General features: G+C 42.7%; 1 protein-coding gene across 1 annotated transcript in view; it reads left to right on the top strand.

Annotated features, from left to right (window-relative positions):
• LOC138637822 (embryonic protein UVS.2-like) overlaps nt 1-24399 on the top strand; it is a 94993-nt gene that overhangs the window by 14943 nt on the left and 55651 nt on the right. Inside the window, exons 2-4 of the mRNA XM_069726752.1 lie at nt 1470-1497; nt 13031-13090; nt 14747-14806. Of these exons, the coding sequence (XP_069582853.1) occupies nt 1470-1497; nt 13031-13090; nt 14747-14806 (148 nt within the window). The remainder of the gene's footprint in view (nt 1-1469; nt 1498-13030; nt 13091-14746; nt 14807-24399) is intronic.

Here is a 24399-nt window from a genome sequence, read left to right as displayed (position 1 = left end):
GGCAATGAGGCATAGAAGGGTATCCATAGATTTTTTTTTTTACTTGTTAAAGATAAGTGAGACGTAAGCAGAAGTATGCTACTCAAAAATATACCTAAAGCCAAAGCTATAACATCAGTGCATTCCTTTTATGCATTATGTCACACCAAATACACGTATGTATGTCTATGCGGTAATTAATGCCCATGTACATTGAATAATTACCTTTTAAAAGACGTGATGCTCAGGGACCCACCACACCTATTGTTTGAAGCTCGCTTCACTTTTTTTAATAACCTCACTTTTTTTAAAAAAATTAACACAGTAGAACATTCATGCAACTAGTAAAGTAGAGATGAGAATGTTGATGCGAACTAAAATTTGTGTTGAATTTTAGTATTCGACAAATTAAAGCAATTCAATACTATTCAACTCATGTTAACTACCCACACATGCTCATCATTACATTACATTACATTACATACATCATTTTGCATTTGCGAAAAAAGGTTCATATGTCCTCATGTACAGCCACTATAATACCTTGCAGCTATCATATGACATGGTACAGCACAAACAATCAGGAAACAAGATCATAGAATGTATACTAGTGGGAGGGCATCAGAGCTCACAGCTTAGCCATAGAGATAGTGAAAGAGAAGACGTAAATTAGTGAGCATTACAAAAAATGTGTAACAGGACACCAGTGAAGAACGTTACCATTCATTTAACCCTAGACTTATATGTTGATGTAACTATGAAATTGCTATGGCCGTGTTTGCATTAAAGCTTGAATGGGATTCAATACACACCTCAGAGTGTTATATACATCTTTTCAGGGCTACTAAAAGCTTTGCTTTACTTGTGATTCACATTGAATTAACTAGCTGCAAATTAAACTTTCGGAACATCTTGTCGAAGCTGGCAAATTAAAATATAAAAATTTTCACCAATCTTTTCAGCAAAGGTCGTCAAAGATCTTTTCAGCCAAATGAAAACTTTAATGTATACAGCCACTTTAGTCAAAGCTTCCTCTCTAACTACAATTAAACAGAAAGGCTATGTGCCCACGTTGCCGATTTTTCTGCACCAGTTTTGCAAAATCTGCAGGTAAACTTTACCACTGAATTACTGCGGGTTTTGTGCAGATTCCACCTGCGGTTTGACACCTGCGGATTCCTATTATGTAGCAGCTGTAAACCGCTGCGGAATCCACACAAAGAATTGACATGCTGCGGAAAATACAACCCAGCGTTTCCGCATGGTATTTTCCGCAGCTTGAGCACAGCGGATTTGGTTTTCCATAGGTTTACATGGTACTGTACACCACATGGAAAACTGCTGCGAATCCGCAGCGGCCAATCTGCCGCAGATCCGCAGCAAAATCCGCAACGTGTGCGCATACGCAAACTGAGGGGAACATTGCAATTTTGAGAATTTCTAATTTAGACAATTTACCATATTAAACGTTCAATATTCACGTTTTGCAGGAACCAGGTACAAGGACTGGCAGTGTTGGTAAGTAAATGTGCATAATACTTTTACAAAGGTGTAAGAATTTTTTTAACTCCCATCTTATTTTGTTATATTTGTTCACAAACCAGTAAATGGTAAATGAAAGATAAAATTGCTTTGCACCAAAATATCAAATGATGCACAATGTAGCAGAAAACAAAAAACAATGCACTGCCGTTAACAAATTTTGAAGGCCATAAAATATATTGTAGCTTTTTTTAAAATAAATATTTGAAATAAATTGACAAGGAACTTGGACTTGGTTTTATTTGGAGTTACAATTACAGTTGATAACACCGGTTGTTTCTTGGAGCATTAGAGGAATAAACAAAAACTGTTTTTACACAACATGGGATTTGTGAGTACTTTGCCACCAGATTTCAGATTTGTTTAAAAAAATTACAATTGCAAAGTTGCATAGTTGCTATTTTAAAGTTGAAGAACATCAAAAAAATGTATTAGTGTCTAGCAAATCTTCTGAAATATGAATTTGGCAAGGAAATTGAATTTGCAACAAAGTTATTTCATGCATATCAAATGTTTCTTATTCTGTCCCGTGGTATTTCCAGTGTCCATAGTATATTAAATATAGGGTATAAAAAAAATTCTTACTGCTCAACTGTCTCGTCAGTGCAGCTACCTATTTGGTCCTACTCATGGCTCCTATTTTGTTTACCCTTTCAGCATTTTCTGGGGAATTTTACACCAAGTAGTTTTCTGATGTCATGATATAGTCTAGCTTAAAAGTTACTGCATCATTGCTAGTTGAAGTAGGAGATAGTAGGACTCACTACAGAAGGTGTACTGCCACAGAGCTATAGCAAGCACTACAGGAGCAAAGCAGGATGATCCAACTTTTAATTCTGTCTATGTACTCAGTTCCAATCTAAGAAGACTAGCCCACCGTAATGATGTGACAGAGAGAGGGGCCTCAAACTGTCCCTGGAAATGGGACCCTAATTATCCCTGTCCCAGGGGAACTCTTTATGGTAGAGAGACCTGGCTCTCCAACCTTACCTAGTCTGTCCTCTCCCCCATCTAATGAGGCATGGGACACAAATGTAAGGGAAACTAGAAACAAAGACAGAAAGGGGTAACTGAAAACCACCATCATACAAAACAATTACTAAAAATAGGGAGGAGGACAGGAAAAGGGAAGAACAAACAAACTGAATAGGAATAAGGATGAGGAGATAAACACTCAAGATACTACTGCACACAAAACACTCCAGCAACTACTACTAACTGCAACTCTAGGGAGAAGATTCTTTCACCAGCAAAAAGAAATCTCTAGAGCTAGTAAAGGTAGGGAGAGGAAATGATATCAGCAGCTGCAGATGAGAGTAAGGGTATGTTCACACGTTCAGGATTTCCATCCTTTTTTTTTCAGGACAGTTTTTTTTAAAAAACTGCAGCTCTTGGCAGAAAACGCAGGTCCTTTTTTTGGTCCTTTTTTTGTCCTTTTTTGATGCGTTTTTTGATGCGTTTTTTTATCCTTTTTTATGCAGTTTTCTATGCAGAGACTGTGTGTTTCCTAGGAAGCTTTTTAGGGCTAAAATGGCTGAAAATACCCTAACCCTACCCCTAACCCTAACCCTACCCCTAACCCTCCCCGTAACCCTACCCCTAACCCTAACCCTAACCCTACCCCTAACCCTACCCCTAACCCTAACCCTAACCCTAACCCTACCCCTAACCCTAACCCTACCCCTAACCCTAACCCTAACCCTACCCCTACCCCTACCCCTAACCCTACCCCTAACCCTACCCCTACCCCTATTCTAACCTTAGTGAAAAAAAAAAATTCTTAATTTTTTTATTGTCCCTACCAATGGGGGTGACAAAGTGGGGGGGGGTGTCATTTACTATTTTTTTATTTTGATCACTGAGATAGGTTATATCTCAGTGATCAAAATGCACTTTGGAGCGAATCTGCCGGCCGGCAGATTCGGCGGGCGCACTGCGCATGCGCCCGCCATTTTGCAAGATGGCGGCGCCCAGGGAGAAGACGGCCGGACGGACACCGGGACGCCGGGTAAGTATAAGGGGGGGAGATTAGGGCACGGGGGGGCATCGGAGCACGGGGGGGCGGGATCGGAGCACGGGGGGGCAGCCACACTCCGCCCACGCACTTCCGCCCGCTCCCCCGCACTTCCTGCTGCAGCGGTTCTGCACATCAAATCGCAGTAAAACCCGCAGATATATTTTTGATCTGCGGGTTTTACTGCGATTTTGACCTCACAATGGAGGTCTATGGGTGCAGAACCGCTGCGGTTCAGGAAAAAGAAGTGACATGCTCCTTCTTTTTTGCCGCAGCTATTCTGCGTGGCTTTTTAAACGAAATTACGGATCATGTGCACAGCAGTGACTGTTTTCCATAGGGTTACATTGTTATGTACCCTGCATGGAAAACAGCTGCGGAACCGCAGCGGCAAAACCGCTGCGGTTCCGCAGTAAAAAACGCACTGTGTGAACATGGCCTAACAATTCTGTAGAAAGCCAGCATAGAAAGAGTCCTTAACCATTTCAGCAATTATGGAAAAGAAATCAATTTAAAATAGGACACAAACCACACCGTCTCTAAAGAGGACCTGAGATTCATTACCTGTAGTGACCTTCTAACTCCAGGTCTCCCAGGGGGACTTGACACCCTTGTGACACCCACTTGCATCAGTGCCATTTTTAGAGACAAGGTGAGGACTGTCACTCCAGAGGGTTGCTGATAGGCTTATTCTTGTGGAAAAAGAAACGGACGCACCGAACAAAAAAAGTCAAGAAAATAATGATCACACAATAAAATATGAAAGTATCAAATAATAATTTTATTGGTAGTACATAGGGACAAAAAAAGAGAAAAACCTGGCAATGCGGTACCAAAACACAAAGTGTATCAGTCCACACTTACACACACCTAATCATTATGTCACAAAAATAAATGGACAACATATAAACAAACATCTATCACAGGTATAGCCCATAAAAATTATGAAAATGACCTCTATATAAAGTACAACGGGCATATAAATGTCCATATAGATGTCCATGTAATATACAAATACCGAAATAGGCAACCACTCCACAAAAAAAATACGAAATAAATAAATAAATAGTAATAGGTAAGATGGTATCTGCTAATACACATAAGCGCATATGTACCCAAAAGGGGAAAAACATAGTAATATATATAACATGTCTGCAAGCGGTATTAAATGTGCAAAATACATGTCAGAACAACAGATAGTCAGTAGACATACAAAAATATGCGAGAACAGTGCCCGCTGCACTATGTGGAAAACAATAGCAGCATGACCCTTACAAAAGGTCACAATCACAGCCCATGGAGTGTATGTAAAACGGTGCCAACTGCACTATGTGAAGCCAGATAACAGCGTGACCCACAGCTGAAAGAAAACAAACACAGCATGTGGATCGTCAAAGAGTGGTTTACCTGAGAGGTGTGTGAAGAGTGGACAGACGCGCCCCGACGCGCGTTTCGGATCACAAAATCCTTCGTCAGGGGGAGTGGCGTCCATGTGTAACATCCGGGGTATAAATACAGAGATGTGGCCAATGCAAGCGGATTGCTCATCAAACGACGCATGCGCCGTCAGGAGGAAACCGGCGCCGTGAGCTCCAACGTCACGTCCGCCGGAGCGACGAAGCACAAGCATGTGCTACGTCACCACGGCAACGAAAAGACGCCGGGGCCCGCCAGCAACCAGGAAACACAGACAGCGCATGCGTACTGAGCAATACGGCAGGCATGTATGTAAAGCGAGGATACGTGAGCCAAGAGTGACCAGTGCGTATAATATAAAAGGTGCATGTCAGTGTGAATAACGATGGCTAAGGTTATATAAAGTGACTAGTGCAAACATATTATGTACAAAAAATCAAAAAATTCCCTTTGCATGAGGTAGCCAGTGCAAACATGTACTATACAAAATAGACATATATAACAGATATGCGTGTGTGCAGAACAAACCACACTATTAAGCACATATATATATACATAAAAGGAAGCATAAAACAAATAACCAGAAATTTATCAAATACCAATATAATACAATAAATATAAATATGCCACAACAAATATCCATCGAAATCCAGACATGCTGCCGATAAGGTTAAATCCGCAGTGACCAAAATGCATGGAAGTAGAAGAAGAACCACATCAAGAAATACACTAAAAGAAAAAATAGAAGGAATGTTAAAAACAATTAAAAACAGAATAAAAAACGCATATAAAGATGGACACACACGGTCTACAGAAATGGAATAAAACTAAGATGTTCATTTAGCCCGTGGGGGTGTACTGTCCTAAGAGTCCAAATCCACCTCGCCTCAAGCCTGGCAAGGGGATTAGAGATGGGACCCCCTCTGATATTTGGTTGCATCATGTCGATCCCCCTAACCTGTAAGGCTGAGGCATCGCAATTGTGGTGGATCTTGAAGTGCCGGGGTAAAGTTTTTAGTAGGGAGACATCAGTTATTCCCTGGGCAGCTTTGATACCTAATATATGCTCTCTCACCCTGACCTTGAGTGGTCGGGTGGTTAAACCCACATATATTAATTGGCAGGGGCAAGTGGCATAATACACAACTGCCCTCGAATTGCATGTAATGCTGTGTTTGATGTCATATATTGTTTTCCCATCTGAACTGACAAAAGATTGAGCACGAATAATATTAGGACAGGCCACACAGTTACCACATGGTCTACAGCCAAAACTTGGTTTGGCATTAGATAGAAAGGTGGTTGGTTCATTAACATAATGACTTCTGACCAGAGAGTCGCGTAAATTTCTTGACCTCCTGAATGTAATCAATGGTCTAGGCCCCAAACATTTGGCAAGAATAGGATCCGAGAGTAGAATAGGCCATGATTTCTCCATAAAATACCGCATCAGATCCGTATTGCCATGATATTGTGTGATGAATCTGATATCGGTACTTGAGTTCTTTTTAGTAGAGGAATATAATGCAGACCCCCTGGTGGTATGCCTAGCCCTATTAAAGGCCCTTTTAATACATCGACGGCTATAACCTTTCTCAAGAAACCTCTTCTTAAGGTCCTCAGCTTGAACAAAAAAATCAGCATCTCTTGAACAGATTCGTCGTAGTCGCAAAAATTGACCGAATGGTATCGAACGGATCATGGCAGGAGGGTGTGATGACTCGGCCCGTAATAGAGAGTTTACAGAAGTGGATTTCCGGAAAATGTCTGTCTGTAAGACATTCTCTTCATCACGTCTAATCTTGACGTCCAAAAAGTCAATACTTTCACTATTGTACTGGTAAGTTAAATGAATATTGAAATTATTTTGGTTTAACATAGAAATAAAATCATGAAGCGAATCCACTGATCCCTGCCAGATCAAAAACACATCGTCTATGTACCGCGCCCAAAAAAGGACGCAGTCCATAGACGCATGTCGATCTGACAGGAAGAGGTCCCTCTCCCACAGCCCCAGGAACAGGTTAGCGTAAGATGGTGCAAAAGACGCCCCCATCGCTGTTCCCTGGAGCTGCAGGAAGAAGGACCCCTTAAAAAGAAAAAAATTGTGAGATAACGTAAACATGAGCAAATCTGTCAAAAAAGTGGCCAGAGATGGTATGACCTGTGAGGACCGTAGAAAAAAACTAGTTGCACGCATTCCATCCGCGTGTTTAATATTCGTGTATAGCGACTCAATGTCGCAGGTAACCAGAAGAGTATCAGGACCAATAAACAGGCCATCAATCTTTTTAAGAAACTCACTGGTATCCTTTGTAAAGGATGGTAAAGTTTCAACCAGTGGTTGCAGGAAGGAATCAATGTATTTATTGACTTTCTCCAGATAGTTGCCTTTACCCGAAATGATGGGTCTGCCTGGGGGTTTCAAGTAGTTTTTATGTATCTTTGGCAGCAGATATAGGGTGGGAATGGATGGCTCGACAACTTGAAGGACAGTGTAGACCTCATTTGTAATAATCCCTTCCTCTTTAGCTGCCAATAAGATGGACTTCAGTTCCAATTGAAATTTACTCAGGGGATTAAAGGTCATTTTTTTATAACAATTAGTGTCCCTCAGCTGGCGAAAAGCTTCCTTCTCATACATGGTTTTAGGCCAAACCACCACATTCCCACCCTTATCCGCTGGCTTGAACACCACATCATGCAGGCCCTGTAATTTCTTCAGGCAAGACCTCTCCTCTCGTGTGAGATTGTGAGATGTTGAATACCTAGGGATATTCAAAAAATCATTGCTGACCATCCTAACAAAAATATCAATGGGTGGACAGGATGATAAAGGGGGGAATTTCAAAGATTTAGATTTAATAGAAGATGGTATCTTACCCCCCTGTGGACTATTGTGCTCCACAGCCAGCTCCTCCAATACTGCTAACGCCTCTTGTTCCGTCTCTGATGGAAACAATTGAGCAATTTCGTCATTATGAAAGAAACGTTTAAATAAGATCTTACGAGCAAATAAATGCAGATCTTTCACAGCATTAAATCTGTCAAAACTAGATGTTGGACAAAACAGAAGGCCTTTAGTAAGTACTGCAGTTTCAGTAATGGTAAAATTATGCGCACTAAGATTAATTACCTTCAAGTTGTAATTATTTTCAGGTGTATGGCCCAAGTGTCGTTTATTCGGAAGGTAACGTAAATTGTGCTTCCTTTTAGGAGTGTAACTGGTAGACACAGAGACGGAAGAAGTGGCATCTGAAAGGTCACTACCTGAAGGAATGGAAGAGATGGAGGGAGCACGTTGTCTGTCCTGTGATGGAATAGTTGTAGTCCTCCATCTGTATACCCGACCCGTGGAAAAATCTCGTTGGTCTCTGTTAAGTTTAGTCATTTGTTTCTCCTGAATGTCTTTGACCCACACATCCATATTCTTGTTCATTGATTCATCAATTGCCTTCAGCTGTTCAGCAGTCAGCTCAGCTTTAGCAATAGTATACGTTGACTCCAAATTTTGATCAATCATATTAATAGATTTCAAATTAAACTGAATTAATAATTCCATAAATTTGATCGAAGTTTCATTACATAAACTCTCCCAATCCTTAATAAATTTTTCATCAAAGACATTCAGGAGAAACAAATGACTAAACTTAACAGAGACCAACGAGATTTTTCCACGGGTCGGGTATACAGATGGAGGACTACAACTATTCCATCACAGGACAGACAACGTGCTCCCTCCATCTCTTCCATTCCTTCAGGTAGTGACCTTTCAGATGCCACTTCTTCCGTCTCTGTGTCTACCAGTTACACTCCTAAAAGGAAGCACAATTTACGTTACCTTCCGAATAAACGACACTTGGGCCATACACCTGAAAATAATTACAACTTGAAGGTAATTAATCTTAGTGCGCATAATTTTACCATTACTGAAACTGCAGTACTTACTAAAGGCCTTCTGTTTTGTCCAACATCTAGTTTTGACAGATTTAATGCTGTGAAAGATCTGCATTTATTTGCTCGTAAGATCTTATTTAAACGTTTCTTTCATAATGACGAAATTGCTCAATTGTTTCCATCAGAGACGGAACAAGAGGCGTTAGCAGTATTGGAGGAGCTGGCTGTGGAGCACAGTAGTCCACAGGGGGGTAAGATACCATCTTCTATTAAATCTAAATCTTTGAAATTCCCCCCTTTATCATCCTGTCCACCCATTGATATTTTTGTTAGGATGGTCAGCAATGATTTTTTGAATATCCCTAGGTATTCAACATCTGACAATCTCACACGAGAGGAGAGGTCTTGCCTGAAGAAATTACAGGGCCTGCAGGATGTGGTGTTCAAGCCAGCGGATAAGGGTGGGAATGTGGTGGTTTGGCCTAAAACCATGTATGAGAAGGAAGCTTTTCGCCAGCTGAGGGACACTAATTGTTATAAAAAAATGACCTTTAATCCCCTGAGTAAATTTCAATTGGAACTGAAGTCCATCTTATTGGCAGCTAAAGAGGAAGGGATTATTACAAATGAGGTCTACACTGTCCTTCAAGTTGTCGAGCCATCCATTCCCACCCTATATCTGCTGCCAAAGATACATAAAAACTACTTGAAACCCCCAGGCAGACCCATCATTTCGGGTAAAGGCAACTATCTGGAGAAAGTCAATAAATACATTGATTCCTTCCTGCAACCACTGGTTGAAACTTTACCATCCTTTACAAAGGATACCAGTGAGTTTCTTAAAAAGATTGATGGCCTGTTTATTGGTCCTGATACTCTTCTGGTTACCTGCGACATTGAGTCGCTATACACGAATATTAAACACGCGGATGGAATGCGTGCAACTAGTTTTTTTCTACGGTCCTCACAGGTCATACCATCTCTGGCCACTTTTTTGACAGATTTGCTCATGTTTACGTTATCTCACAATTTTTTTCTTTTTAAGGGGTCCTTCTTCCTGCAGCTCCAGGGAACAGCGATGGGGGCGTCTTTTGCACCATCTTACGCTAACCTGTTCCTGGGGCTGTGGGAGAGGGACCTCTTCCTGTCAGATCGACATGCGTCTATGGACTGCGTCCTTTTTTTTGGGCGCGGTACATAGACGATGTGTTTTTGATCTGGCAGGGATCAGTGGATTCGCTTCATGATTTTATTTCTATGTTAAACCAAAATAATTTCAATATTCATTTAACTTACCAGTACAATAGTGAAAGTATTGACTTTTTGGACGTCAAGATTAGACGTGATGAAGAGAATGTCTTACAGACAGACATTTTCCGGAAATCCACTTCTGTAAACTCTCTATTACGGGCCGAGTCATCACACCCTCCTGCCATGATCCGTTCGATACCATTCGGTCAATTTTTGCGACTACGACGAATCTGTTCAAGAGATGCTGATTTTTTTGTTCAAGCTGAGGACCTTAAGAAGAGGTTTCTTGAGAAAGGTTATAGCCGTCGATGTATTAAAAGGGCCTTTAATAGGGCTAGGCATACCACCAGGGGGTCTGCATTATATTCCTCTACTAAAAAGAACTCAAGTACCGATATCAGATTCATCACACAATATCATGGCAATACGGATCTGATGCGGTATTTTATGGAGAAATCATGGCCTATTCTACTCTCGGATCCTATTCTTGCCAAATGTTTGGGGCCTAGACCATTGATTACATTCAGGAGGTCAAGAAATTTACGCGACTCTCTGGTCAGAAGTCATTATGTTAATGAACCAACCACCTTTCTATCTAATGCCAAACCAAGTTTTGGCTGTAGACCATGTGGTAACTGTGTGGCCTGTCCTAATATTATTCGTGCTCAATCTTTTGTCAGTTCAGATGGGAAAACAATATATGACATCAAACACAGCATTACATGCAATTCGAGGGCAGTTGTGTATTATGCCACTTGCCCCTGCCAATTAATATATGTGGGTTTAACCACCCGACCACTCAAGGTCAGGGTGAGAGAGCATATATTAGGTATCAAAGCTGCCCAGGGAATAACTGATGTCTCCCTACTAAAAACTTTACCCCGGCACTTCAAGATCCACCACAATTGCGATGCCTCAGCCTTACAGGTTAGGGGGATCGACATGATGCAACCAAATATCAGAGGGGGTCCCATCTCTAATCCCCTTGCCAGGCTTGAGGCGAGGTGGATTTGGACTCTTAGGACAGTACACCCCCACGGGCTAAATGAACATCTTAGTTTTATTCCATTTCTGTAGACCGTGTGTGTCCATCTTTATATGCGTTTTTTATTCTGTTTTTAATTGTTTTTAACATTCCTTCTATTTTTTCTTTTAGTGTATTTCTTGATGTGGTTCTTCTTCTACTTCCATGCATTTTGGTCACTGCGGATTTAACCTTATCGGCAGCATGTCTGGATTTCGATGGATATTTGTTGTGGCATATTTATATTTATTGTATTATATTGGTATTTGATAAATTTCTGGTTATTTGTTTTATGCTTCCTTTTATGTATATATATATGTGCTTAATAGTGTGGTTTGTTCTGCACACACGCATATCTGTTATATATGTCTATTTTGTATAGTACATGTTTGCACTGGCTACCTCATGCAAAGGGAATTTTTTGATTTTTTGTACATAATATGTTTGCACTAGTCACTTTATATAACCTTAGCCATCGTTATTCACACTGACATGCACCTTTTATATTATACGCACTGGTCACTCTTGGCTCACGTATCCTCGCTTTACATACATGCCTGCCGTATTGCTCAGTACGCATGCGCTGTCTGTGTTTCCTGGTTGCTGGCGGGCCCCGGCGTCTTTTCGTTGCCGTGGTGACGTAGCACATGCTTGTGCTTCGTCGCTCCGGCGGACGTGACGTTGGAGCTCACGGCGCCGGTTTCCTCCTGACGGCGCATGCGTCGTTTGATGAGCAATCCGCTTGCATTGGCCACATCTCTGTATTTATACCCCGGATGTTACACATGGACGCCACTCCCCCTGACGAAGGATTTTGTGATCCGAAACGCGCGTCGGGGCGCGTCTGTCCACTCTTCACACACCTCTCAGGTAAACCACTCTTTGACGATCCACATGCTGTGTTTGTTTTCTTTCAGCTGTGGGTCACGCTGTTATCTGGCTTCACATAGTGCAGTTGGCACCGTTTTACATACACTCCATGGGCTGTGATTGTGACCTTTTGTAAGGGTCATGCTGCTATTGTTTTCCACATAGTGCAGCGGGCACTGTTCTCGCATATTTTTGTATGTCTACTGACTATCTGTTGTTCTGACATGTATTTTGCACATTTAATACCGCTTGCAGACATGTTATATATATTACTATGTTTTTCCCCTTTTGGGTACATATGCGCTTATGTGTATTAGCAGATACCATCTTACCTATTACTATTTATTTATTTATTTCGTATTTTTTTGTGGAGTGGTTGCCTATTTCGGTATTTGTATATTACATGGACATCTATATGGACATTTATATGCCCGTTGTACTTTATATAGAGGTCATTTTCATAATTTTTATGGGCTATACCTGTGATAGATGTTTGTTTATATGTTGTCCATTTATTTTTGTGACATAATGATTAGGTGTGTGTAAGTGTGGACTGATACACTTTGTGTTTTGGTACCGCATTGCCAGGTTTTTCTCTTTTTTTGTCCCTATGTACTACCAATAAAATTATTATTTGATACTTTCATATTTTATTGTGTGATCATTATTTTCTTGACTTTTTTTGTTCGGTGCGTCCGTTTCTTTTTGCTCTAGTTTTGCCGAATGGTCTGCCATTCCTACAGTTACCCCTTAACAAGCTTGGTGATTTTTCCTCACCTCTAGATTATGTATGTTATACTGCTTGCATAGTGTGCTATTTTCTTATTCTTGTGGGCGAAGAGTGCATCTGCCAGGAAGGCAAAGAATCCTATATTTGCGAAAGAGGCACCTGTATCTAAGGGGGTACAAAGCAGGTAACAACTATGTTGATTTGAACCCTGCTAAAATTTACCATTTTTACTTCTATTACATATACAGTACTTTCTTTTGAAATTTCATAAAAAATACTAAGAAACATTTGCTTTTGTTACCCACAGAAAATAATGAATTTCCTCACTCTTTGGATATCTTCAAGAGAGCAGCGCAAGTAAATAAAGGTAAGATTAATTAAAAATTAGTGATTGTTATTTTTGTAAGAGTTTCAAAGTTCAGCTGAACATTTTGTCTTATTGAAAATCTGATTTGTCTTCTTGATCTTGCAAAACAATATTTTTAAATTGAAATTATTTATAAATACAGAGCACACCTCTATGTCGCTGTTGCATATTTGTTATGGCACCTCCTGAAGTTCTTATGTTTCTGTCTCAGAGTATTCCCTTGAGGTGAAACTTGATGGGAAGATTGACTTAAACCCCAACTATGTTGAAATTTGCTGGAAATTTGCAATAACCCCAGCAAATTCTACTGAGATAAGGATGGTGCAGGACTTTAACCATTTACTTCCCTGGCTGTTGTTGCTGGACCATAATCATGATATACAGTTTCTACTGCTGGTGGCACTCATTCTGCTTATTCAGAAGATTGCAACTCAACAAGTCTACTTGTAGAAAAATTACAGAATCTGTCATTCAATGTGTTGACAATGGCTGTTACTTTTTAGCTGGTTAAATCTCTGGGATGCAGTTTGCTCCCAATCTGGCAGGCTTCAGTGCAAGTACACAGAGGCAAATTTACCACTGCGAACTGTCAATCAAACAGCAATACGCCATACTCAAACAAAGTAGGAAGTTTGGGAAGTGGTATGCTTCTGCAGAAGATTAGACGACCTCTTTAAGGCCATGTGCACATGTTCAGTATTTTTTGCGTTTTTTTCGTGTTTTTTCGCTATAAAAACGTGATAAAACGTGAAAAAAACGCTTACATATGCCTCCTATTATTAAAAAATCGCATTGCGGAAAAAAAAGCAACATGTTTATTAAATTTGCAGAATTGCGGGCATTCCGCACACCTAGGAATGCATTGATCTGCTTACTTTCCGCATGGGGCTGTGCATACCATGCGGGAAGTAAGCAGATTATGTGCGGTTGGTACCCAGGGTGGAGGAGAGGAGACTCTCCTCCACGGACTGGGAGTCATATAATTGGTAAAAAAAAAGAATTAAAATAAAAAATAGTCACATACTCACCTTCGATGGCCCCGGAGTCTTCCAGCCTCTCAGTGGTGCACGTTGCCGCTTCCGTTCCTGTAGATGGTGTGTGAAGGACCTGCGATGACGTCTCCGTCTTGTGATTTTTTGTGTGACCGCTCATGTGACCGCTCACGTGACCGTGACATCATCGAAGGTCCTGCACACACACACCATCTATAGGAACGGACGCCGCTGAGATCGGCTGTCTGCAGGTGAGTATAACCATTTATTTTTTTTTAATTATTTTTAAACATTCCATCTTTTACTATTGATGCTGTATAGGCAACATCTATAGTAAAAAGTTGGTCACACTTGTCAAACACTATGTTTGACAAGTGTGACCAACCTGTCAGTCAGTTTTCCAAGTGATCCTACAGATCGCTTGGGAAACTTTAGCATTCTGCAAGCTAATTTCGCTTGCAAAATGCTAAAAAAAACACACAAAAAATGGGAAAAAAAACGCAAAAAAAATGCGGATTTCTTGCAGAAAATTTCCGCTTTTCTTCAGGAAATTTCTGCAAGAAATCCGGACGTGTGCACGTACCCTCAAAGTATAAAATAAATAATAGTCTTTATTAAAGTAATATGAATAAATGAATATTGACATGACCTTTATTGTTCACAGGAAAGAATGAATCTCTTGACTCAGAGGGCATTTTCAGCAAAATTATTCAAGGAAATAAAGGTACACTATGACACTAGGACAAATCTGCATGATAGATATGTCGCAAAACAGTTTTTGACTTTGTTTTTGAAAATGTGATTCATATTTCAATGGGGCAATAGCTCAAATGCACAGATTTTTACTAGTGATGGGTGAGCACTAAAATGCTCGGGTGCTCGTTGTTCGGGTTGAGCAAATTGGAATGCTTGGGTGCTTGACCCAAACATCAAGCCCAATGTAAGTTTCTGGGAAACTCGAACATTTTTCCAGCGGCCCCCCGGCGGTCTGCAGAGGGACTAGAAATTGGTGAAATCGATGCTCAAATGACATAGGAACAGCATGGGGAAGACCACTGGAAGCATTTCTGACTTCCAGTTCATTGCTGTGAACAATGTTCTCAGAGTATTACGCCACTTTTACAGACTCACAGTAAGGCCGGTCTCACACTAGCGAGTTTTACGGACGTATGAGCGCATTAAATACGTCCAAAAAACACGCATTCCACACGGCCCAATTATTCTCTATGCCCCTGCTCCTATCTGCCGTATTTTACTGATCCGTATTATACGGCTTTCTACGGCCGTAGAAAATCGCAGCATGCTGTGTTTGTCACCGTATGCGCAAAAAAATCGCCAATGCAAGTCTATGGGGGCCCGAAAAATACGGATTACACACAGACCAGCAGTGTGACTTGCGAGAAATACGCAGCGGTGTTAGCGAGAAAAGCCGGCAATTCAGTGTGGTGTACAGTAAAATCACACTGACAGCTTACAATAGAATAGGTGGAATAAATGTGTACACATAGAATAGGTATATATATATATATATATATATATGTCATTGAGGCACATATATGTATATATATTAATATTTCATCCAGCGCTAGATAGCTTAAAAGCCGGTAATTCAATTGCCGGCTTTTGCTATCTCCTTCCTAAACCCGACATGATATGAGACATGGTTTACATACAGTAAACCATCTCATATCCCCCTTTTTTTTGCATATTCCACACTACTAATGTTAGTAGTGTGTATGTGCAAAATTTGGCCGTTCTAGCTATTAAATTAAAGGGTTAAATGGAGGAAAAAATTGGCGTGGGCTCCCGCGCAATTTTCTCTGCCAGAGTAGTAAAGCCAGTGACTGAGGGCAGATATTAATAGCCTGGAGAGGGTCCACGGTTATTGGCCCCCCCCCTGGCTAAAAACATCTGCCCCCAGCCATCCCAGAAAAGGCACATCTGGAAGATGCGCCTATTCTGGCACTTGGCCACTCTCTTCCCATTCCCGTGTAGCGGTAGGATATGGGGTAATGAAGGGTTAATGCCACCTTGCTATTGTAGGGTGACATTAAGCCAGATTAATAATGGAGAGGCGTCAATTATGACACCTATCCATTATTAATCCAATTGTATGAAAGAGTTAAAAAAAACACACACACATTGTTAAAAAGTCTTTTAATGAAATAAACACACCGTTTGTTGTAATATTTTATTGTACGCTCAATCCACTCGCTGAAGACCCTTGCTCTGTGACAAAGAAAAAATAATAAACCAACAATATACATACCTTCCGTAGATCTGTAACGTCCCACGTTGTAAATCCATCTGAAGGGGTTAATTTTTTTTACAGCCAGGAGCTCTGCTATAATGCAGCGCTGCTCCTGGCTGTAAAACCCCAGCGAATGAATGGAAACTAGGTCAATGACCTGTAGTTACCTTCATTCGCGGTGAGGTGCCCTCTGCTGGATGTCCTTCGAGCGTGGGAAAAAATCAGAAAAGTTCCCAGGCTCGAGTTCATATGAGGACAACCAGCAGAGGGCGCCTCACCGCAAATGAAGGTAACTACAGGTCATTGACCTAGTTTCCATTCATTCGCTGGGGTTTTACAGCCAGGAGCATAGCTGACATAGCTTTAGCCTCTGGGAGCGACAATGGGTAGATACGCCCAAGAGGAGGCTCTGCCCCCAGAATGAGGACTATGGGGCAATCATATGGGTAATGGGGAGAAAGAGTCTCCGCGACCCTCTTGGAGAACATGTCGGCATATGGCCAGTAGCGCTTGGGTAGAGAAATTAGATCCTTAGTGAGCTCGCAGGATGCAATCTGAACTTGAGAATGCAAGCATCACCCCTCACACAGCTAACTCCACCCTAGTAAGTTCTCATTGCCCAGTTGATAAAAGTAGAATGGCAGCATAACAAGGCATACCCAGAAGTACGTCATCCATGCCGTCAGAGATGACTAAGAAGGAAATCATCTCTTGATGTGTAGGTGGCATCATTAGTGTAAGAGGTATCTTTTGGTGAGTGATTTGGGTAGGTAGAATGGACCCGTTAACCACTCGAACAGTGATGGGCTTTGGGAGCATCACTAAGGCTGCGTTCACATTCGCGTCTTTGGACGCAGCGTCGTGGACGCAACGAACGACGCACGAAAGACACATGTGAAACGCAGGCTTTTTTGACGCATGCGTTCAACCTTTTTTTATATATATAGGGTCTTTTCAGTGTCTAGACACCGTCTATACACTTTAATTAAAGAACGCATGCATCGTACAACGCACAACAACGCAAGTACTTGCGTCTTCTGCGTTGCCAATACACTTCAATGGGGTTTTTGACGCATCGACGACACAAATGCGACGCAAGTGTGACGCATGCGTTTTTTTAAAAATTTTGGACGCAGAAAAAATGCAACATGTTGCGTTTGCCGCGCCCTGGCGGGTGCGTCGAAACGACGCATGCGTCGCGAAACGCACCAAAACGCATGACAACGCATGCCCATGCATCCCCAATGTTAAAGATAGGGACACATGACGCATGCGTTGTTTTGCGGCGACGACGCTGCGTCCAAAGACGCGAATGTGAACGTACCCTTAGGGAATCATGTGCTGTTAGGCAAAGGTGGAAGACATAAAATTGCCCTCAGCCCCATAATCCATGCAAGCCTTTTTAGTGTGAGTAATCAAGCCATAAGTTAGAGACACTCTGAAGGTTAACTTGGAGGACTCAACCGTCTTATCTAGTGAACATCTCCCAATAGCCACTAGATGCGGCCGATCTCCCTGATGCCTGGGACACCTATTGGCATAATGGCCAGCCGGCCTACAGATAAAGCAAGTTGGTAGTGCACGTACAGGGTGGGATTTAGCTTCTGCCCAAGAGACCTCCATGGGCTCCACCAGATCGCACATCTGAGCCGGAGATCCCAAATGATTGGTAAAGTTTGAAGCTAACCGAATGCTTTGTCTACACTGGGCTCACTCCAATGTTCGTTTAGTGTACCGAAGATCAATGCAAGTGGATATGGATATTAAATCCTCCAGTGTAGTTGGGATCTCCCTAGTGGCTAAAGCATCCTTGATGTGGTCTGCAAGGCCCCTCCAGAAAACAGGAATGAGGATCTTATCTGGCCATTCCAACTAGAACACTAAAGTCTGGAACTGGATAGTGAACTGGCTGGCTGGGGAAGAGCCCTGAATTAAACCCAAGAATTGGACTGCGGCATCATGGGTAACCTGAGGTCCTAGAAAGACCTGTTTCCCAGTGTCCAAAAAATGAGAGGAGCTCCAGACCACCAGGTCCTTACATTCCCATAGCGGCATAGCCTACTCCAATGCCCTGTCCATTAATAAAGACACCACGAATCCCACCTTGACCCTTGACCCGTTCAGATGAGAAACATGAGGCCAGTAGCTCCAGCTGAATCCAGCTGATTGATTTCACGAATCCCCTGCAAGCCTTGCTGTCCCCTGTAAACTTATTGGGTAGCGGGAAATATGGGAAGGACAGAACAGGAGTCGCAGCAGAAACCCTAGTAGTGGCTTCACTGGCTGCCTGTGCTGCTGCTGTGGATAGATCCACAGCTGAAGTTGACTGTTCAAGCATGTACAACCTGCCCTCCAGCTGCTGAATATTACGCAGAAGCTGCTGCTCGTCCGCCATTACTAGCCAGACCCTGGCGCTAGTATACTATTAGAGTTGGCGGATTGCTCTAAATAAATTTAATAGAGAAGTGCAATCGCAACCCGTGGTCCACCGTGCAGAGATGTTAAATTACAGCTAGTGTGAATATTGAATTGATGGAACACACAACATGTGATTGCTTGCTCACAAAGAGTTAAGCGCCACTATGTGAACTGCACCAGAAATAAACATGCAAGCAGAAACAAAACACATGCTCTGCTATGGAAATGTGCCACTCACATAGTTATGGACTAAATAATCTGCAATAGAGAATAGATGCTCTGCAATAGAGCTGTATCATTGGTACACAGTAAACGAATAGATGCTCTGCAATAGAGCTGTGTCACTTGCACACAGTAACGGCATAGATGACAAGTCAACAGGAAAATACTATGCTGACATTAGTTAACTAAAACAAAACCCTGTAGAACTCACAGGGGAGCTAAAAGGCTCTGTGATTGGACTTGCTCTGTAATTCAGCTGTGCTAACCACACACACGACCGGATACAGAAACTGGAAGCCAAGCGGCAAGCAAAATCCCTAACTGGCTCTAAGCTGAGCAAGATCACAACACATACATGTACAGTCAGAGTGGTAGCATATCCACTCACGCCCACCAACACAAATGGTACTAGAGCACCAGCGTGTGCCTCTGAGACCCTTTTATATGTTCAGCTCATGTCCAGTCGGGCAGTACCTTGCTCGCAGACCAATCCGGTGCGGCCACATCATCAGAGCAGCTGACGACTGATCCCCAATGAGACATCACCACATCATGAGCGTGCTCAGTAGGGTGATCTCTGGACTTAGTCTCCAGAGCGTTCACTCATCGCTTCCTACCGCTGGTTACCATAGCCTTGGCAGTAACCAGATGAACAGCCCGACCCTAAGCAAGATGCTGAGACCGACATCTATGCTCAGCAGCACCTGCAGCGGCCACAGCTGAGTGGGAGACTGCTGAAGCAGGCAAGGCTTGAGATGTGCAGTGGGAGAATCCGAGTGCCTAACATACTGACTAATAAATTGTTTCTACAGGCATCATAAACACCCTTTAAAAAATGATGTGGATGTGGCATCACGGACCACGGTCATACTGGTGATATGGTGGTGAAGGATGAGGAGAAGGAAGAGGACAAGAGCAAATAGCCAAAATCAGGAAGCATATCTATATATATAATTGTCTAAGGGTTTTTCCGTCTGTCTGTCTGTCTGTCCTGGAAATCCCACGTCTCTGATTGGTCGAGGCTGCCAGGCCTCGACCAATCAGCGACGGGCATGGTATCGATGAAGAAATCCCGCGTTTCTGATTGGTCGAGGCCACCAGGCCTCGACCAATCAGAGACGGGCACAGCGATGATGATGTCATAAAGGACGTAGAAATCCCACGTTTCTGATTCAGCGACGGGCACAGTATCGACGTAGATGTCATAATGGTTGCAATGGCGACGATGATGTCATAAAGGTTGCCTCGACCAATCAGCTAAGGGCACAATCTGCCGCGAATTCTGGAATCATCATTGTCCATATACTACGGGGACATGCATATTCTAGAATACCCGATGCGTTAGAATCGGGCCACAATCTAGTACCCATATATGAGTGTGAATATGTGCATGGGAATAGTCCTCCAAATAAAAGACACTGGATTTGAGTTTATGATATGCTGCTATCATTCGGTGGTGTTGAGAAGTCTGGCCCAATCCAGCCCTTTTTCATTTTTATAAGAGTCAGCCTGTCAGCATTTTCAGTTGACAGGCAGATGCTCTTATCAGTTATAATTCCACTAGCGGCACAAAAACCTTCTCTGACAAAATGCTAGCGGCAGGCCAGGACCTCCAAGAGAGCCAGTGTGTGTCATGTGTTCAGCTTGGATACCCAACAATTAAGAGACATAGAAGAATCAGGGAGAAGCCAAAAAAAGAAGAAACAAATCCACAGTGCTGCTATACTGACCCTGTTGAACATCTGTCTCATCACCATCCTCCGCTGCTATTGCTTATATGCTTCCAAAAATACGGGATATAGGGTGCAACACCTGTAGCAACATGCAAAGTTCAAACAATAGAAAAAATGGTGTGCACTCACCTTCCCGATAAAAAAATTCCTTTATTGAGACATTAGCAGTTCAGACAGGGAGAACGTGAAGTGAAGTAGGATGACAGCTGTTTCGCGCAAACAGCGCTTCCACAGATCCTGATAGATAGCAGTGGTGTCACCCGCAGACACTGTTCCTGGACCCTGGTTTTCGGCCCACAAAGTCAGGTGCTTTGCTGCCTTGTGCCTGATCATGCTGGAGGTGGTCAGGCTGGTAGTTTTGCTACCCTGATGATGTTGGCCTGGCAGGTGGTGCAAATGGACTTTTTGGGGTTATCCTAACAGTTGAACTGGCATTGATGTTATGGTGAACGGTTGCCCACCTCCTGTCTGCAGCCACCACAGACACTTCTTCCTGCCTGTTGAGGTGCTATGTCTCCCTCCCCCTGTGTGCTGCTGTCCTCGCTCTGCATGTCCTCCTGCCAGCTTCAGTCAGTTACTATATCATCCACCACCTCATCTTCCACTTTCACACCCTGGTCCTCCTCCTGACTTTCTGGCAATTGTGTATCATCTTCTTCCACCTCTTGTGACACTTTCCCACTGTCACCTTTGTGTGACCGTGGCTGCTGAAATATTTGGTCATCACTACATGCGATCTCCTCTTGCCCGCTTCAAGTGGACCAGGCGAGAGGCCCGAATCAATCAATGGAAAAGTGAACAGCTTTTAGGAGTGTCCAAGTGTGGGATCGGTTGTCTCTGGGCACTTGGCATGGTGGGAGGAAGGAGGATCAGGGTGAGGAATATGCGGTCCAGACTCACGGCTACTGACTTTGACCATGTGGAAGATAGGGTGGTGGTGGTCGTGGTGGTGGTGGCAAATTGACTGGAAGCATTATCCGCTATCCAACCAACAACCAATAATGGTGTGCTACGGTCCCCTAGTAATTCGGACAGGAAGGTTGGGTGAGAAGATGTGGGTGTTTGTTGTGGCACAATTTCAGCTTGCCGACAGCCACAGCTTTGGCCTCGCCCTCTGCATGTACCATCACCATCACGTCCAGTTCCGCGTCCCTTTCCATGCGCTTTGCCCATTTTAAATGGAGGACAATATTTTCCACCTTCACTACAAATGGTTGAATTTGGAGCGATCTTATATGTGATCCGTGTGACAGACAAACCACAGTTTTAAATATCTGGCCTGTAGGTACCTATTTTTACCAGCAAACTGGTGTCAATGACTTTGCAAAGGCAGGTTTCACACTTGCATTGGGCAGAACTGCAGAGGGCTGCGTAGTTCCTCCGTTAAGCCCCTCCCACTGGCGCACCTCTTCCATTCAGCTTCGCCTATGTTGTCATGCATCCTGCGTACCTATGTTTAACATTGGGTACGCAGGCCATGCAAATGTATGCAGTTGCCACCTGCAACAAAATGCAACATATTGCGTTCAGTGCAGTTTGGCACAGCATGCGCTGCTCAACGCAAGTGTGAAACAAGCCAAACACATTGTTAGGGTGGTGGAACGCACCAAGTATATATATATATGTGTATTATTAGGTGTGTTTTCAACTCGGGGTCCACCGTGCAGGAGAGGAACCTGCTGCTGGCAAATGGCAGCCCTATATGGTGGTATAAGCAAACTATGTTAACTCCACAGAGTCGCTAGGGACAAGATGCTGTGCCCTGTTAACCTCACAGAGGTACACAGCTACCAACGAGAGCAAACTGTGGTCATGCAGTCAGAGAAAACAGACAAACAACTCCCCACCGGATGTGCCGGTATTGAAGCGGCTTATTTCAGCCAAGGCCCTGAATACACTCATACAAACTCCTCACTGGAGGTGCCGGTATTCTAGGGGCTTATTTCAGTCAAACGCTAACCGCATCCAGACATGACCACACTGGCGCTGAGCTCATAGACATTGGTTTGATACTAGCACATGGCCGTGCGGCCATGCGAACCTTTTATAGCTGCAGCAACTTCAGGACCTTCCTAGAGGACCAATGGGAGCTGCTACAGTACCTGAGCAACTTCAGGACCTTCCTAGAGGACCTATGGGAGCTGCTGCAGTATCAGTGCATGTGACCCCCGACCTCCAATGAGAGGTCTTACCCTGGGCATGCTCAGATGGGGAAAAACAGGACTTCGTCCCAGAGACATCTGCTCACCGCTGACCACTACAGGCTACAAAGGCAGAGCTTGGAAGAACAGCAGTAACCAGTCGCCCAGTATCAGCCTGAGCCAGACGCTGGGACCAACGTCTCTGCTGAGCAGGCTCCTCTGTGGCTGGAGAAGAATGGAAGACCGCAGCGGAGGTGGTTTGAGATTCCCCCTGTGCAGAGGCAGGAGCTCGACACCCAACACACACTGCAACAAAATTAAAATAGAGGCCAGAAATGGCAGATTTTTGACGGACAAACTACAGTTTTAAATAGCTGGCCTGTAGGTAACTATTTTTACCAGCAAACTGGTGTCAATATCTTCGCTAACACACTGCAACAAAATATAAATGGAGGCCAGAAAAGACAGAATTTTGAGTACACTTTTTATATGTGATCCGCGTGATGGACAGACCATAGTTTTAAATAGCTGGTATGAAGAAACCAGATTGTATTTTAATTTCCCAGACAACCATGTTTTTTGCAAACCAAAAGAACTAGCTTTTTATCTGTATATTGGCTTGTGAATTTAAGTGTTTATGTCTGGTGGATCAAGAAGACAGACTTGCCAACTGATATACTATCTAACATACTGTGTAAGTCTGTAATAGTGACTGTACATAGGGTGTGTTAAGCTTTGTTTATTGATGTGTGCTTATATGCTAATAGTGCTACTTAATCCCATTATATTATTTTTTGTCACTTTTTGGCACTAGTCACGCAGCGAAAAACATTTTTTTTCTGAGCTCTGCTAACTGTATTTTATCCATAGTGACATATACCTACTATAGGAATTTACTAATTTTGAGTTTTCTGACAGTGAAAAACTCTTATTTTGCCTATGCGGTGGTTGGTGTTTTCTGTATAGTTTTCCCCATTTTCTTACACTTATTATGGTATGTACAAACAAAAACCAACAAATTCTGGCAAAATGCAAGCATTGATTATGCAAGAGTGGACTGCTATCAGTCAGGATTTGCTCCAGAAGTTGATTGAGAGCATGCCAGGGAGAATTGCAGAGGTCTTGAAGAAGAAGGGTCAACACTGCAAATATTGACTTGCTGCATTAACTCATTCTAACTGTCAATATAACCTATTGGTACTCATAATATGATTGCAATTATATTTCTGTATGTGATATAAACATCAGACAAACACTAATAAAAACCAGAGGGCAGCAGATCATGTGAAAATATAATTTTGGTGTCATTCTTAAATATTTTGTCCATGACTGTACACTGCCTGCCTGCCTAGCACTGATATGTATGCAGCTTGTTAGTCCTCAGAAGGACTGTTAGTTGAGATGGATATGTGTATATTATATGGTATACCCACACTAAGTTAGAACCAAGCAAATCTCTCCCTAGCTCAGCAGCAACTCTTCCTACACTGCCTGATTCCTGAGCAGACTGTGACGAGCATGGTAGTGCCAGGTTGATATAGACCTGATAATG

This window comes from Ranitomeya imitator, chromosome 1 (assembly GCF_032444005.1).
Source record: "Ranitomeya imitator isolate aRanImi1 chromosome 1, aRanImi1.pri, whole genome shotgun sequence".
Classification (NCBI taxonomy): Eukaryota; Metazoa; Chordata; class Amphibia; order Anura; family Dendrobatidae; genus Ranitomeya; species Ranitomeya imitator.
Note: the sequence above shows the minus strand (reverse complement) of the source record. Positions and strands in the feature narration are given on the sequence as shown.